At 30.2% G+C, this 13,801-nt stretch overlaps 1 protein-coding gene across 5 annotated transcripts in view; it reads right to left on the minus strand.

The window, feature by feature from the left end:
* Positions 1-254: 254 nt before the first annotated feature.
* Positions 255-13,801, minus strand: part of Nup358 (nucleoporin 358) — a 33,722-nt gene continuing 20,175 nt past the window's right edge. For 2 of the 5 annotated variants that reach the window (XM_074127391.1, XM_074127390.1), the window contains exons 26-45: positions 13,669-13,722; positions 12,915-13,001; positions 12,550-12,600; positions 11,416-11,463; positions 10,211-10,264; positions 8,941-8,988; positions 8,692-8,742; positions 8,565-8,612; positions 7,321-7,374; positions 6,219-6,278; positions 6,098-6,136; positions 5,197-5,295; positions 4,312-4,371; positions 4,168-4,206; positions 3,133-3,234; positions 3,019-3,057; positions 2,702-2,914; positions 2,252-2,385; positions 1,952-2,176; positions 255-679 (exon numbers count right to left, since the gene is read on the minus strand). In XM_074127391.1, coding sequence (XP_073983492.1) covers positions 1,961-2,176; positions 2,252-2,385; positions 2,702-2,914; positions 3,019-3,057; positions 3,133-3,234; positions 4,168-4,206; positions 4,312-4,371; positions 5,197-5,295; positions 6,098-6,136; positions 6,219-6,278; positions 7,321-7,374; positions 8,565-8,612; positions 8,692-8,742; positions 8,941-8,988; positions 10,211-10,264; positions 11,416-11,463; positions 12,550-12,600; positions 12,915-13,001; positions 13,669-13,722 — 1,496 coding nt within the window. In that variant the 3' untranslated portion in view covers positions 255-679; positions 1,952-1,960. The remainder of the gene's footprint in view (positions 680-1,951; positions 2,177-2,251; positions 2,386-2,701; positions 2,915-3,018; positions 3,058-3,132; positions 3,235-4,167; positions 4,207-4,311; positions 4,372-5,196; positions 5,296-6,097; positions 6,137-6,218; positions 6,279-7,320; positions 7,375-8,564; positions 8,613-8,691; positions 8,743-8,940; positions 8,989-10,210; positions 10,265-11,415; positions 11,464-12,549; positions 12,601-12,914; positions 13,002-13,668; positions 13,723-13,801) is intronic. The other 3 variants (XM_074127394.1, XM_074127393.1, XM_074127392.1) reach the window with 3 other exon arrangements.

The raw sequence follows: 13,801 nt of genomic DNA on the forward strand, positions 1-13,801 counted from the left end.
ATTTAATTTAAAAGTAATAAGTAATAATTATGTAATAAGTAATAATGTAAAAGTAATTTAAATGTCCGTCCTCAGCTAACCTTTCCCCCCTATTATCCATGTGTACTCAAATTTCCTTTTTTTTTTAGGAGTTTGTATACTCTCCACTTTCAGTCACTAATCTTTTTTCTTTATCCACCTTTCCTAACACCTTATTTAGAGTATTTTGATTCTAGGAGTAATTAAACAATTACGGACATTAGAAGAACAAACAATAATCTTTAAAGAATTTTATTACGCTAGTCCAATATCTGAACAAATTATTTTACTTTTTTTTTAACTTTACATATATATAATGAAAAATTATTTATTAAAAAATAAGAACAAAAAATCTTAAAATAGATACAATTGTGCAGACTTAGCTTGTCTTAAACTTAATGATTCAGTTTAAATAAACTAAATCGACATGATAATTACTACAAATTTAAAATAATTACAGGTAATAGGGAAATATTAAATGGTTTAAATTACAACTTAATTATCATTAAAACAACGTTAAATGCATACCTATTATACACAAAATTAAATTACATAGGAAATTGTATCTTAATCTAAAAACTAAATGTTTATAATCACATAACAACTTGGATGGGATTCTGTCTGCGAAGATGTGAACTAACATTAATTTCCTCATCCTACACTGTAAGGAAAGAAACAAGAAAAAGTCTATTGTTAGTGAATACAACGAAATGTTGGGCAAAGATTTAATGGTATGTTAGGCAGCACATTTGACACAATCATTATAAATTAATAAATTTCCTACTAATTAATCACTTTATTCTAGTTTAGGTGTAATGAACTGCTGAAGTTAAAAGAAACGCTCTTGAACAAAAGCAAGAAAAATACCTACATTTTACTCCTTTTTAATAATTAAATTTAGAGGGACTTAAAATAACTCCTAACGAAGTCACCACTTTAAATAAGTTGTTTTATGGTTCTAATACTTATATTTTTACTACTTTGACTCTTTATATGAGAATTAACTTATTATAGAGGTAATCTTAATTTTTCATTACTAAAAAATAAATTGTCTAATATTACTGATGATATTACAGCTGTAGTTAAAGCTCACACTGATGATCTGAAGAAATTAATTAATAACGAAGAGATAGTTAATTACTTTGGAATAAAGCGTTTGTAAATTTGGAACAACTGAGCTGGAATTTGTTTGGGATCAGTACAAGGAGAATTTTTCTCGAAACAGCTGAACTAAACCAGTGTTACGTTGCATTTGAGAAAGCAACTCCTCTGCGAATACGTTACATGTGAAATTTGACATGATCACTCCAGAAAATTTAGTAAATTATTGTTTCCGTTTAGGTAAAGAAGTGTGTCTGGGGCCAAACCTTTTGTCTTTAAACAATAAACGGAAGAAATCTACTAATTTGACTAATCAAGAATTTTGACAGATAAAGACGATAGAGAATCTGTAAATGTATTTTGAATCTGCTGATTAGTCTCAATGCAAATAAAAGATATATTCCAATTCATCACTGAAATGGTCAAAATCCGTGGTACTCTACTTGATAGGTAAGGCGGAACTTATATAATAGTGTGGTTCATTTTTGTTTTTACTTTACTCAGTACAAGAAATAAGTATCTTAATTACTGCTACAGTCACTTGGCATCAACAAGAAAAGGTCACGAATGTAGGCGAAGTTGTCAAAATCTGGAAACGTCATTTTTAATTTTTTAAATACCACTCTCAACTAATGCAGTTGGGAAAAAAAATTAAAATAAAACAACCCATGACAGGAACAGCAAAGGATATCCCGAAATTATTTCAAATATTAGGAGAAAGTTATTGTCCAAATTAGGTTTTATAATAATGAAGTATAATTTCTAAATTTTATACATCTGTTAAGAGAGGTTAAAATACTTTCAAACAAAAATACACAAAAACAGTAAATACCTATATTTTTTAAGCTTGAATTTCTTTTAAAGATTCGTCAATTAGTTTATTAAATGATGTTGCTATATCTTTGTTTTTAAACCTCACAGAAAGTTTTTCCATGATTGGCTTCTCGTATTCCTGAGCCATGTTCATTCCTAACCAACAGAACGCTTGCTCAGACGCTAACATCGGTTTCATTTTTAAATCTTTGGTGATACGCTGATTACAGACTACTTTATGAACCTAGAATTATTTAAAACAAGTTTTAATTTACTTTCATTTTTTTTATTTTTTTGTTAAAATTAGTAATCTACTTACAATTTCTCTTCTCATTAAAAGCCTGTAAACATTATTTTCTTTATGTTTCAATATTTTCATTTGACCTACTCCTCTTTCTTTCCATTCCTTGGTCTGTGAATCATACCTATACAACTTGGCTCGCTCTTTAAACACTGTAATAAAAAATTGACAAAATAATCAAACGTACATCCAGGCTGTGAGCTGAAGACTTTTTTTCAGCCCTCAAAACGCGATCACATTGCTTCTTATTAGGAGCAAGGGGAAGTAAAAGAGATCCCGCTGCGATAAGCAAGACTTTGTTCTCGAAATTCAAAATAATAAAAATAAAAAAAAAATTCTTTCTAATTTCTTTAAAATAAGAGTCGACTTCTTTACAGATAACTAATAATGGATTTACATTAAACCCATTTATTAAATCTACGTTAATAAACGGTTAACGACGGTTTAAAAAAATTTGATAAAACTTACAAACGAGCTCATCTTCTTCGCCTGTTTTAACATCAATGAGATCCGGTAAAGCAACAATAGGTTCAAAATGTGGATCATGTTCAGATTCATCATTACCACCATCTTCACTGCCTTCGGAAGTATCATGAGCTTTTTTTATATCAGAAGTTACTTTACTTCCACCAAATACTAGTGAGCCTGCTCCCTCGCTCGTTGTGTTTGATTGAATTGGAGCTGTAATTTTTTTTTTTTTTTTAATACATAAATTAATAAATTTGGACATATAATGCAATCGCCTTTACGATAACAATATTCAAAATCTTTCTTTTACAACTTACCTGATCCAAAGATATTTCCTGACGGGTTAGATTTCTGACCTGTTCCAATTTAGTTATAAAAAGTATTATTTAATTTGCTCTATTTTTAAAAATTTTAAATAATAATAAACTCACCGAATGTACTTATTGAATTTCCTAAGCTTGCAAATGTAGCATTCTCTTTTCCGAAGAATGGTTTCTGCAGATTCTTGTTTTCTGTTTCACTAGATACTACATCTAGAAAAAAAGTGAAAAGTTTTCTCTTTTCAAATGTAAATGAAATAGTTACATATATACAACAAATCGTATGAAATTTAGTCTTACTACAATAACTTTTAATTAATGATGTATTTTGAAAATTTTGTAGAAACAAATTTTATGATTCAAATTTATATATTAATAAAGCATATTATAGATAAACATAAGGAAAGCTTACTTAATGAAGTACAAATTGGAAAGACAATATTAAAGGAAGCGTGACGTCTCAGCTCCCCAAAAATCCTACCACTAAAATCATTGTTCTTTGAGAAAAAGTTTTAAAACGAATTGCTAGATCCAAGATGAAACTGCTACCTTTAGCGTCCATAAAAGACAATTATTCTCAATAATTCTATAAAATCATATTGGACAGATAATCACTTAACAACTGCGAATTTTGAATCAAATTTGATACTCATAAATATTACAAAAAGTTAAAAACGTATATCAATCAAGGGCTCTCAAGAGGCTTGCGAACCTCACTTAGAACACCGAAGTAAATATTTTCTTCTTAACTTCTATAATCTAAACTTTCTTATATTTGATTGCCTAGTCGTTTCTTTACATACATTACAGGTATATTGCAATAATGTACTTTAAACAACAAAACAGAAGGCCATGCGATCGTCAAGCCGGTTAAGATTAGTGTAGGTGTTCCTAATCAAAAAAGCAAAATAATCCCAGCGACAATACAAATTTAAAATATAAAATATTCACACCCAGAAGGAACTAAATATAACGTATTTATTAAATAAAGCTGATAAAAAACCAATATGTCAATTAAAAATAAATTTCAAAATCAACAAAATCTATTAAGTAATGTGGTATTTGCAATAAACCAGTTTTCTTCAACAATGGAATTCTAGTTATGTATTTGAGAAAATAAATAAATAAAATAAAACTTATTCGTACCTTTTGACATTTTCCCTTTTACTTTTTCAGTAGCTAAACCTGAAACAAATTTAATAACTTAAATTACTGAAACTTTCCTCATTATCACCCGAAGAACATCTTTTAAAACTTTTTCTTGCTAAAAAACTATTTGTATTGTTTTACCTCCAGTAAAACTTGAAGGAGCGTCATTTGCTGAACTATCACCTGCAGCTGCTGTTCCACCTGAAAAATATAGTTTAACAGTTATTAAATATTTATATCTTTATGAAGAAATTTTTACAAAAGCAATAAATCATACGGTTAAGTGAACTAGGTACTTTTTCAGGGATCTTGCTTGTATCCAAGCCTAACAAACGAACAATACTTCTTCAGTCATTTCAAACATTAACAGGGCCCAAAGAATAGTTGATCTTAACGAAAAGGTAGATTTATATAAAGGATGGTTGATTAAACTACGTTTCAAAACCATTCTGCAGAACTATTGAGAAGCTGTTTCAAGAAGAAGTACAAGTTATTAGTGTAGTCAAGACTATTCAGCTAATTCTAATTACAAACACGTTACTTGCGCTTGTGACCTTAGCAGTCAATTCAAACCTTCCCGATTAAGCTATTATCTTCTTCGACTTTTAACACCTGATTTAATTGATATAATTATCATAAAATTATAGGCCTATATTTTACATTAAAATATCACTTAATTGGTAATCGTAACCCTTTTTTTATTAGTTGTACCCTTGGGATAATTGTCAACTAAAATTTATGAAATCTGCAAGCATGCAATACAGCACACCAAGTTTAAAGAAAATCGCATGATTCAATTTTGAGAACATAAATAAATTGAAAAACGATTGCTCTTCTGGTAAAAGTTGTAATCCGGGAACCAAATCGTTATTGTCGCATTCCCATTGGATCAAAACGAAATATATAATTTGAACTTCACAAATTCACAAACCAATGCGTACAAATTATTTCATCGAACTTAGCGAACCTCAAAACGCGTCATTTGAGTAAAAAGAAACAGAAATAAATAAATAATAAGAAACTCACGTAATATACTTGAAGAATTTGCAAAGCCAAATGTAGCAAACTCCTTATTTCCAAATAGTGGCTTTGAAAGATTCTGGTTTTCTGTTTCACTAGTTGTATCTGTTAAAAATAAATAAATCTCATACAATGTACTTACAATTTTTTGTTTAATTGATCTTGCTTCAATGTTAGACAACATAAACAAAAAGAATTAGAATAAATTAAATATATGTAATTTTTTGGTGTTGCTAAACCCTTATTGCTAATCAACAACAGAACAAGTTTAGGATATGCCAAACAAGGCGATCTTAATCGCTAAGTTGGACAATTGATTGAAAACAGTACGATACATCTGTTAAAACCAAAGTTTTTTTTTTGTCAGAATGAAGCGACAGATAAGGTTGGTCAGATGTTAATGAATGTTAATTTACCTAAAAATTAACTTCTAGTCACCCTGAGAACAATTTTCAGAAATAAAAATTATTTATCATAGGGCACAGGGTTTGCGCAATACTTTTACAAGTTCACCACGGTTGCGGTCTGCTTAAACAAACTTGAAAATAACTCTTTGGCTCATTGCAAGAGTTGAGGAGGAGATTTTTTACTTCCACCACATATAACCCTTGCTTACTTCTCAAACAAAGTTAACTCCCACAAAGTAAAATCCCCAAAAATTCACTTCTTGTAATTTAATCTTCCTCTTTCGGGTGGTGTTTTTTTTTTTTGCGTGGGACTTATTTCATTGACTCCTCTAGCTTAAGCACTTCTAAAATCAATACAATGACGAACAAAAATTTAAATAAGTAAAAACAAACTAGGTTCAGTGAAAACGATAACAGTAGAACTTTAATTTATTTATGCATAAACACGATTCCACTTGCATAGCATTAACCAACAAATAAAAAAGTTGTATCATAGTCACCTTTCAACGCAGTCTCTTTTACTTTGTCGACTGCTAAACCTGAAACAAATGGAAAAAACTTAGATCTCTATCATTAAAACTTAATCTTTTTGTTTTAATTAAAATTACTTTTATTCTTTACCTGTAGCGAAAATTGAAGAAGGGTTATTAGCAGAAGAATCTCCGGCAGCTGCTGTACCTGCTGAAAATAAATTGCTAGTTTAAAATCAATTATATTTATTTATCGTTACTTCCTTAAGAAGAAAAAGTACTGCATACTGGTAGATTTCTGATTTTTGAGTTTCTCAGAAAATTTCCGTTTTGAGGTTCGCTGAGAAAAAATGGTTGTTTGTGCGTGCGTATGAATCCACCGTAATTAACAAAGAAGAATAGCAGAATGGTCAAATCTAATATTTCGCAAAATCCCGCTAGAAGATGCGACTGTAATTTTGGTGATAATCGGTTAACCAGAAATACATTTTACCGAAACGATTTTGCATTTTCTTGAAAATAGCTCTAGATTTTTTTAACTTGGTATACTTAAAGCACGGAAGTTAGTTCTATGATTTTTATTTGACATATTTTATCGGGTAAATTTAATTATGGGCGCTTTAAAGCAAAAGGTGGTTGCGCTCCATATCTTAAGGGCCTTTGAAGTGTAAAGGTAAAATACAGTCATAACCTTTAAGTAAAATTTCGAATTTGAAGAAAATTTCTTAGCTATAAGTAGCACTTCACTGAACAGATTATCCAGATTTTTATCACTTATTATTGTATCGAGAATGTTAAGATATTTTCAATATTAGATTTTCTTCGTCTTTTCGATTAGGACCTCAAAACAGTATTTCTCCAATTAAGGATAAATATTATTAATATATATTATAATTTGATAATTCGCTATATATTATTGATCTTATCATTTTTATGTTACAATTAATTCTTGTAACTATTAACACTAAAGCAGCACTGCTGTTGAATATATGTATATTCTAAATTTGAAAAAATTTGGTCGAGGGGAAGTGCCATTTCACTGATTAGGATTTTTCAGTTTTAGGCATATTTAAAGAAAACTTGAATAATATTAAATTATAGATTTATCCGCAAATCAAGTTACACAAAGTACAAATTCTAAGATTCATGAAAATTGAATTTCGTAAAGTGAGGTAAGAAAGGTGGTGATTGTTCATTGAATTTTGTATTTTAATAGAATCTTTAAATTTCATTTTTGTTTTTAAATTATTTACCTCCAAAAAGTAGCTTCTGGGTAGGTTTCGTCAAACTTTCACTGGAAGGTATTCCTAGAAAAATTAAGTTAGATGTTAAAAATAAGTAGTTTAACTTGTATTCCCATCATTCATTAAAAATAAATAAACAGTTTGATGGATGTAAGTTAAAAACTAAACGAAATACTACGGAATATTACTCAAATATAGTGTGAAACAGCTTTAGCCAATGATTCCACCTATCTTTGCCATAACCTGTATTAGCTAAGTTAAGCTCTATCTTTTGTTGAAATCTTTCCTGAACTTCCCCGCTTTTCAATTTTCTCATCTTTTTATTATACATAGATCTTGTATTAGATAATCTAGCCCCAAGCCGGGCCATAGGTAGAAAGTGGTCGGAGTCCACATTGGCGCCTCTATTCACCCGAATGTCCATAATCTGAGATATAAGCCTGGTATACTAATAAGTAAATTTGATTCTGAGTGCGGAGATTTCCACATTTCCTTGTGAATTCTTTTACGTGGAAATAAGATACTTACAATTATCAGATTCTTAGCAGTGGCCAAGTGAATGAGCCTTAATCTGTTCTCATTGAGCTATTCGTGCAGGCTGTACTTTGCAATAATTGGATGATACGAGTTCTCTTAGCCAACCCTAGCATTAAAGACACCAAGAGCTATCTTAACGTTATCGCCAGGGCAAGCATCGTCTAGCGCTTTTTCAAGCAGTTCATAGAATTCGTCTTTTTCTTCTTTGCATTCCTACATAAGTAAATGTCAACTCTGTAATTATGGAATCTGCCCTTTATAGTCAAGTAGCATAGCTTCGGAATTAATGGTTTAAAGTCGATCACCTCCCTCTTTAATCTTGTCTTTACTACAAATCATGAATCAAAAATATGTTGTTTATCACACAGCTACAGTATATGGTGCAATACTTCTCCTCTGTTCCCTTATACTTCCAGTCCATCTTATTTCTTGTATGGCTGCTAAGTCAACTTTACACTTCCCTAATTTAGTTAGGAGCAATGCTTCAATACATTCCAGAATCCAACGTTAAAATCTCGAGAGAGTTCCTGGGTCGTTCCCTTATACTCCGGTTTCTGCGTTATTAGGTGTCGTGATATTTGGTTGTTTAAGAGGTGTGGGTTCTCTACTCATGCCCTCGAGCCTAATCTAGAGAGACTAACTCCTTGCAGCTAGAGAATACCATCCTTCATTAAATAAAACTTACAATTTTTTTTTTTCTATTATCAATTACTCACCTCCAAATATTGGCTGTTGAGCTGGTTTAACTTCCAACTGGGAAGAATCTAAACAATCAATTTGACAATTTTTAGAAAATTAAAATATTTTTTTATTAATAAGTAATAAATTTAATAAATTACATACCGCCAAAAAGCGGATATGTAAGTTTTGAATAGTCTCCAGCATTAGCATTTCCTAAAAAAAAAAAATAAAAAAAAAAAGATTTTACAAAAGATCATAATAAAAATATATATATATTTTTTTAAAGAACTTACAAAATATAAACTACAAGGTATATAAAGTATATTCAATCAATTAGACAAATAATTTTTAGAAAAAATTAATATTTTGTCTTTAATCAAAAATAAGAAATAATTTCTACAAATTACTTACCGCCAAAGATTGAAGTAAGGGTAAGTTTAGCAGAGTCCCCAACATTACCTATAAAAAAATATATATATCCTTTTATTTACAACAAAGGTAATAATAAAAGTTGTAATTTAAAAACACTAATTTAGAAAATATAAAATGAGAGGAAGAAGAATAAACAACTGAAAAAAGGCAAGAATGGGAATTCACCTGAAGCTGGAGGAGTCAAATTCGTACTCTTAAAGTATGACAAAGAGAAAATTGCGAAGATATGAACAAGATAAATGAATGGAATCCTTGAAGAAGACAAGATAAGAAAAATAAGACGGTAAGAGATAGAAAGGAAAGTAGCAACAATAGAGCGAAATGCCTACTGAATCCAATTATGAAGATATGTAAACTAATAAGAATCAAGAAAGAATAGATATTCTACATCAGTGCGGCTTTATAGCAGGAAAATCAATCGTTGATCATATTTTTTACACTTTACAGCCGCTGCTGGATAAAAGTAAAGCCCGCAAAAGATATTTGTGGATCTCAAAAAAGCGTACAACTGTGTACATTGTGCCAAACAAGCGGAGAAGACCTCAGTATTGAAGACATAAAAATCCCAAGCGCTGATAAATTCAAATATTGGGCTGTCATCAGTATGGTGTTGCAAAATGATGTATTGCAAAGAAATGTAAGCGCAAAAAAAAAAAAGAAAAGGCATATGAACCCCATATTATGTAGCGAAAATGTTCCAAGTGGAACCGAAAAGACAATACATAGTAGCTTGGTACAAAGTATTCTACAATATGCCGCTGAAACTTGGAGTTTGAATAAGCATTGAAGGATAAATCTTCTAGCCACTGAGATGGATTACTGGAGAAGAGAAGCACGAATATTAAGGTTTGAAAGGGTAAGAAACGAAGAAATAAGAAAGGAAATACTACAGAAGGTGGAGGAAAAGAAACCTAAATGGTAAGGCTATATAAAAAAAAGGAAGTTGAAGAATGGCTAGGGAAATCCTAGTGTGTAAAACCGAAGGAAGAACAGGAGGAAGGCAGACCTAAGGAAAAGTGAAAAGTCCGAAAATACCTCTACGGTTACGGACTGAGAGTAGAGGATATTGGGGATAGACCCAGTTGGAAGCAGAAATTAAAAGAAATATTCGTATTTTTTTGTGGGAAATCTCATTATGAGGAATCCTAAAAGGATATAAAATATACACCATCAATTTGACATACATATTTTTTTGAAAATTGAATTTTTTTTTATTAAGAATAAGAAATAAATTCAATAAATTACATACCGCTAAAGAACGAAGTCTGGGAAGGTTTAGAAGAGTCTCCAGTATTAGCATTACCTTTAAAAGAAAAAAATTCTTTATTAATAAAAGAAAAAGTAATAATAAAAAGTGTATTATTTTTTAAGAATTTTCGAAAAACTATAAGGTTTAATAGGTTTTTATAAAAACTCGTTTAAACCTACATTGCCCGCAAAAACGAAACATGAGTTTGTATAACATGAGTTTAACACATTAAAAATGCTCATGTTTTTTGTTCTTTATGAAGGCTGTTTTAAACATGTAGCAATCAAAACCAAATTTCCATCAAATTTACCAGAGTATTTAACGTAATTAATGTATTAGCTTTTCTAACAAAAGATTTACTCAGCGCTCCATGTCTTTGAGATTTTAAGTGTGGACGCATAAGAAAGAAAAAACATTTGTCACGATAATATATATATGTATTATATATATATAATGCCCTAAATTTCGAATTAATATGTGCCATTAACAGGAATTCTTATCTTGAAAAAAGTTGCACCTTCTTTTTTTTACATTTAACTCATACTTTAGTAGGCACCAAAATTTCCCAGAGCTGCTTGTTTGTTAGTTGTAGAAAAAAAATCTTACATTACACACATTGTTTTTATGTCAGTATATGTTAGGTTTTGTAAATTTGAAATGTTTTCCTCAATTTGAAGATATCGGTTGTACACTCTAAAATTGCCAAATACGAGTATATATATCCTGAAGAATAGGGATTAAATACGATTTCTATAATGGGCAGTTCTATTCTCAATATTGATCTCTTATTCATTCTTAGTTTCCGACGCATTATAGTAAGTAGGTTTTTCTATTTTAAGGCATACGTTGAGCTGGAAAAATTTCAAAGAGATTTCGTAAGCCAAAGGTTCACCTGGGCCATTCTATATTTCAATGCTGAGCGTATTCGAGTTCTTGTATGTAACTTACACTTGATTGAACTTGATTTAAGGAGAGGTAAACGACTTCTTTTTCAATATCTTTGAAATTTTCCAACTCTCTTTTGCCTGAAACACTAAGGCCTTCATGGAATTCATAAAGCAGGTTCCTCCATTCTCACAAAAACAAGGAAAAAGGTCAAGAAAAAAAATCAAGCACACGCAGAGAAAACATCAATTGTAGAGAAATAAAACAACATGCAATTTAAATGTAATTCAGTTATTAATAAATGAGTAAGTATTTCTAACCTCCAAAGATGAATTTTTCGTTACTTTTAGCTCCAGAAAATGTGTTACCTAGACAAAAGGTCAAATCACAGTTTAAGCAAAAAGCTAATTTTATGAAAATTACAATCTCTAAATTCAAGTCGTTCACGACTCCAAATTAGTAGTTGGACGTAAAGCCGTTTCAAATAAATTCAAATATCCACTACATGTAGCTTCGTTCTTTATCGAAAATAATACAATGCAACGCAAATTGGACGTTCAGAGAATTGACAATTATTGTTCCGAAAGATAAAAAGAATAATAATTTTTAATGGAAACGTGATTTTATGGTTTCCATCCCCCCTCCCCAACCAACGCCTGTTAGCTTATTTCAGTCTCTTCTCAGTTTAACTTGTACCACCTGCAGTCACTGAATTACGCTCAACTCGTTTTATCTCTTATTACATTAAACACTGTCCACAATAGAAAGCAGTGATCAGCAAAAAGCCTAGATTTGTGCTATTAGTATAATAACTTCATAATTGTAATATTATTACAGTTTATTATTTATAGCCTGCGATAAAATCATTAAGAGATATTTAAAAGACTGGCAAAAAAAAGATGGTCTAAAAAACCTGCCCCATCCTGATCACAGCTTTCTGAAATATACTATACCGTTTAGAAATTGTACTCTAATGATTAATACACATTCAAAATCATTCGAATATTTAAATCAATCACTTGATTATACAAAATTTATGTACTCGCCAATGACATATTGATACACAAATATTGTACCACAGCGCTATTTCCTTCTCAAATATAATTTTGCCCTTCAAGAAGGAGGTGACAAGCGTTCATTAATTTCGATGGAAAAATAAATGGAGTAAACATATAAACAGCTGGCTGCAACCAAGATCAGGCAAACTGATATTGGGTATAAATAATTCAACCCAAAAGACATGTATCATGTAACTTTTTAAAGATAAAAATCATATTCGACAAATCAAGAGAAGCTGCAGCATAATTTTGAATTAGTAAATGATGCGCAACATGTAACATGTGGATACACATAGCTTACGATATAAAATCTTGAGATATTAGGTCACTTAAATTCTCTATAGTATTATTTTTAAAATTCACATTAATAAAGAAAAAATGAAATGATTGTCTTACCTCCTAAAATCGACGATGGCTGACTAGTTTTAGTTTCGGTAGTTGAGTCTCCTACAAAATTATGAGTTTAAATAAGTAAAATAAGGTTTTAGTCACACCCCAAAAATCAATTAAGTGAAAAAGCAAATATAAAAAAAGCAAGTTGTAAAATGAGATTATTTGGGGTCATTGACAACGAAAAAAATTAAGTCCAATCATTGTGGCTATTTTATAGCATTATTGTTCCTCACAGATTCCAACACCATGGGCAATTAAAAACAAATTAATTGAACATCCTATAAAACCAAAAAGTCAAATCATTTAGATACGCCATGTTCTCTTGCCATTGGTGTTAAGAATCGTGTATATTTCAAAGATATATTTACCAAAAATTGTAATAGGTAAGGGTGTTGAAGAAATAAAGGACTGTTGAGTGAAAAATCCCTGTCCTGTTGGAATGACATTTTCTTTCCCTGCACAAACATTAATTTCTTTCTCACAATACCAGTTAAGTATTGATCTTATTTTAATTATAAAGTAAATCATCTTGATAATTTTTTTATTTTCAATAAATTAGTGAAACTTGTATTGAATCCTTCACAGTTTTACAACCGTCAATGAATAACTGAATTTCTCTGTTTTCGTCTTGTTCAGTTACACAAATAATGAATTCGTTGGTCTAATTACAGTTTATTATTCCAACTAATATTAATTATGGTAATAAAGCATTTTTATTTCAATAGATGAATGTGTCAATGTATTTAGTTTTAGTGTTTTATAACCGTATGTGTCCTCCGAAACTCAGTTTCAATTCAAACTATTTGTTTACTTTCTTACACCTTCAGTTTAGTTTAGACTCCAGTTCTTACAAGATATTCAATTTGTGAGTTCCATTAATTGCGAAAAGTGGTGTTTTATTAATAGTTCAAACCTGATATTTCGTTTAGGGTATTCTGTAATAATGATATCGGTAAAACGTAACAACTGCCTTGTTATTGATTTGAATATCTGTTTGTGTTCAATTTTTGGAAATACAGGAATTTTCTCACGAATATCTTACGAATAATAATTTCACATTTTGAACCGATTTTCAACTTTATATGAAAGATTAAAAAAAAAAAAAATTACTAGTTTACTTACCTCCGAAGGATGCAGGCTGTGCTTTAGGAGTGTCTCCAACACCAAACGCACTACCTAGAAAAGCGAAATGAACTCTTTATCATCCTAAGTCAAAACTTACATTTACTGTTTTATAAATTTGTATTTTTGAGAC

This window comes from Rhodnius prolixus, unplaced genomic scaffold (genome assembly GCF_049639745.1).
Source record: "Rhodnius prolixus isolate KJV_2025 unplaced genomic scaffold, Rpr scaffold_3, whole genome shotgun sequence".
Lineage (NCBI taxonomy): Eukaryota > Metazoa > Arthropoda > Insecta > Hemiptera > Reduviidae > Rhodnius > Rhodnius prolixus.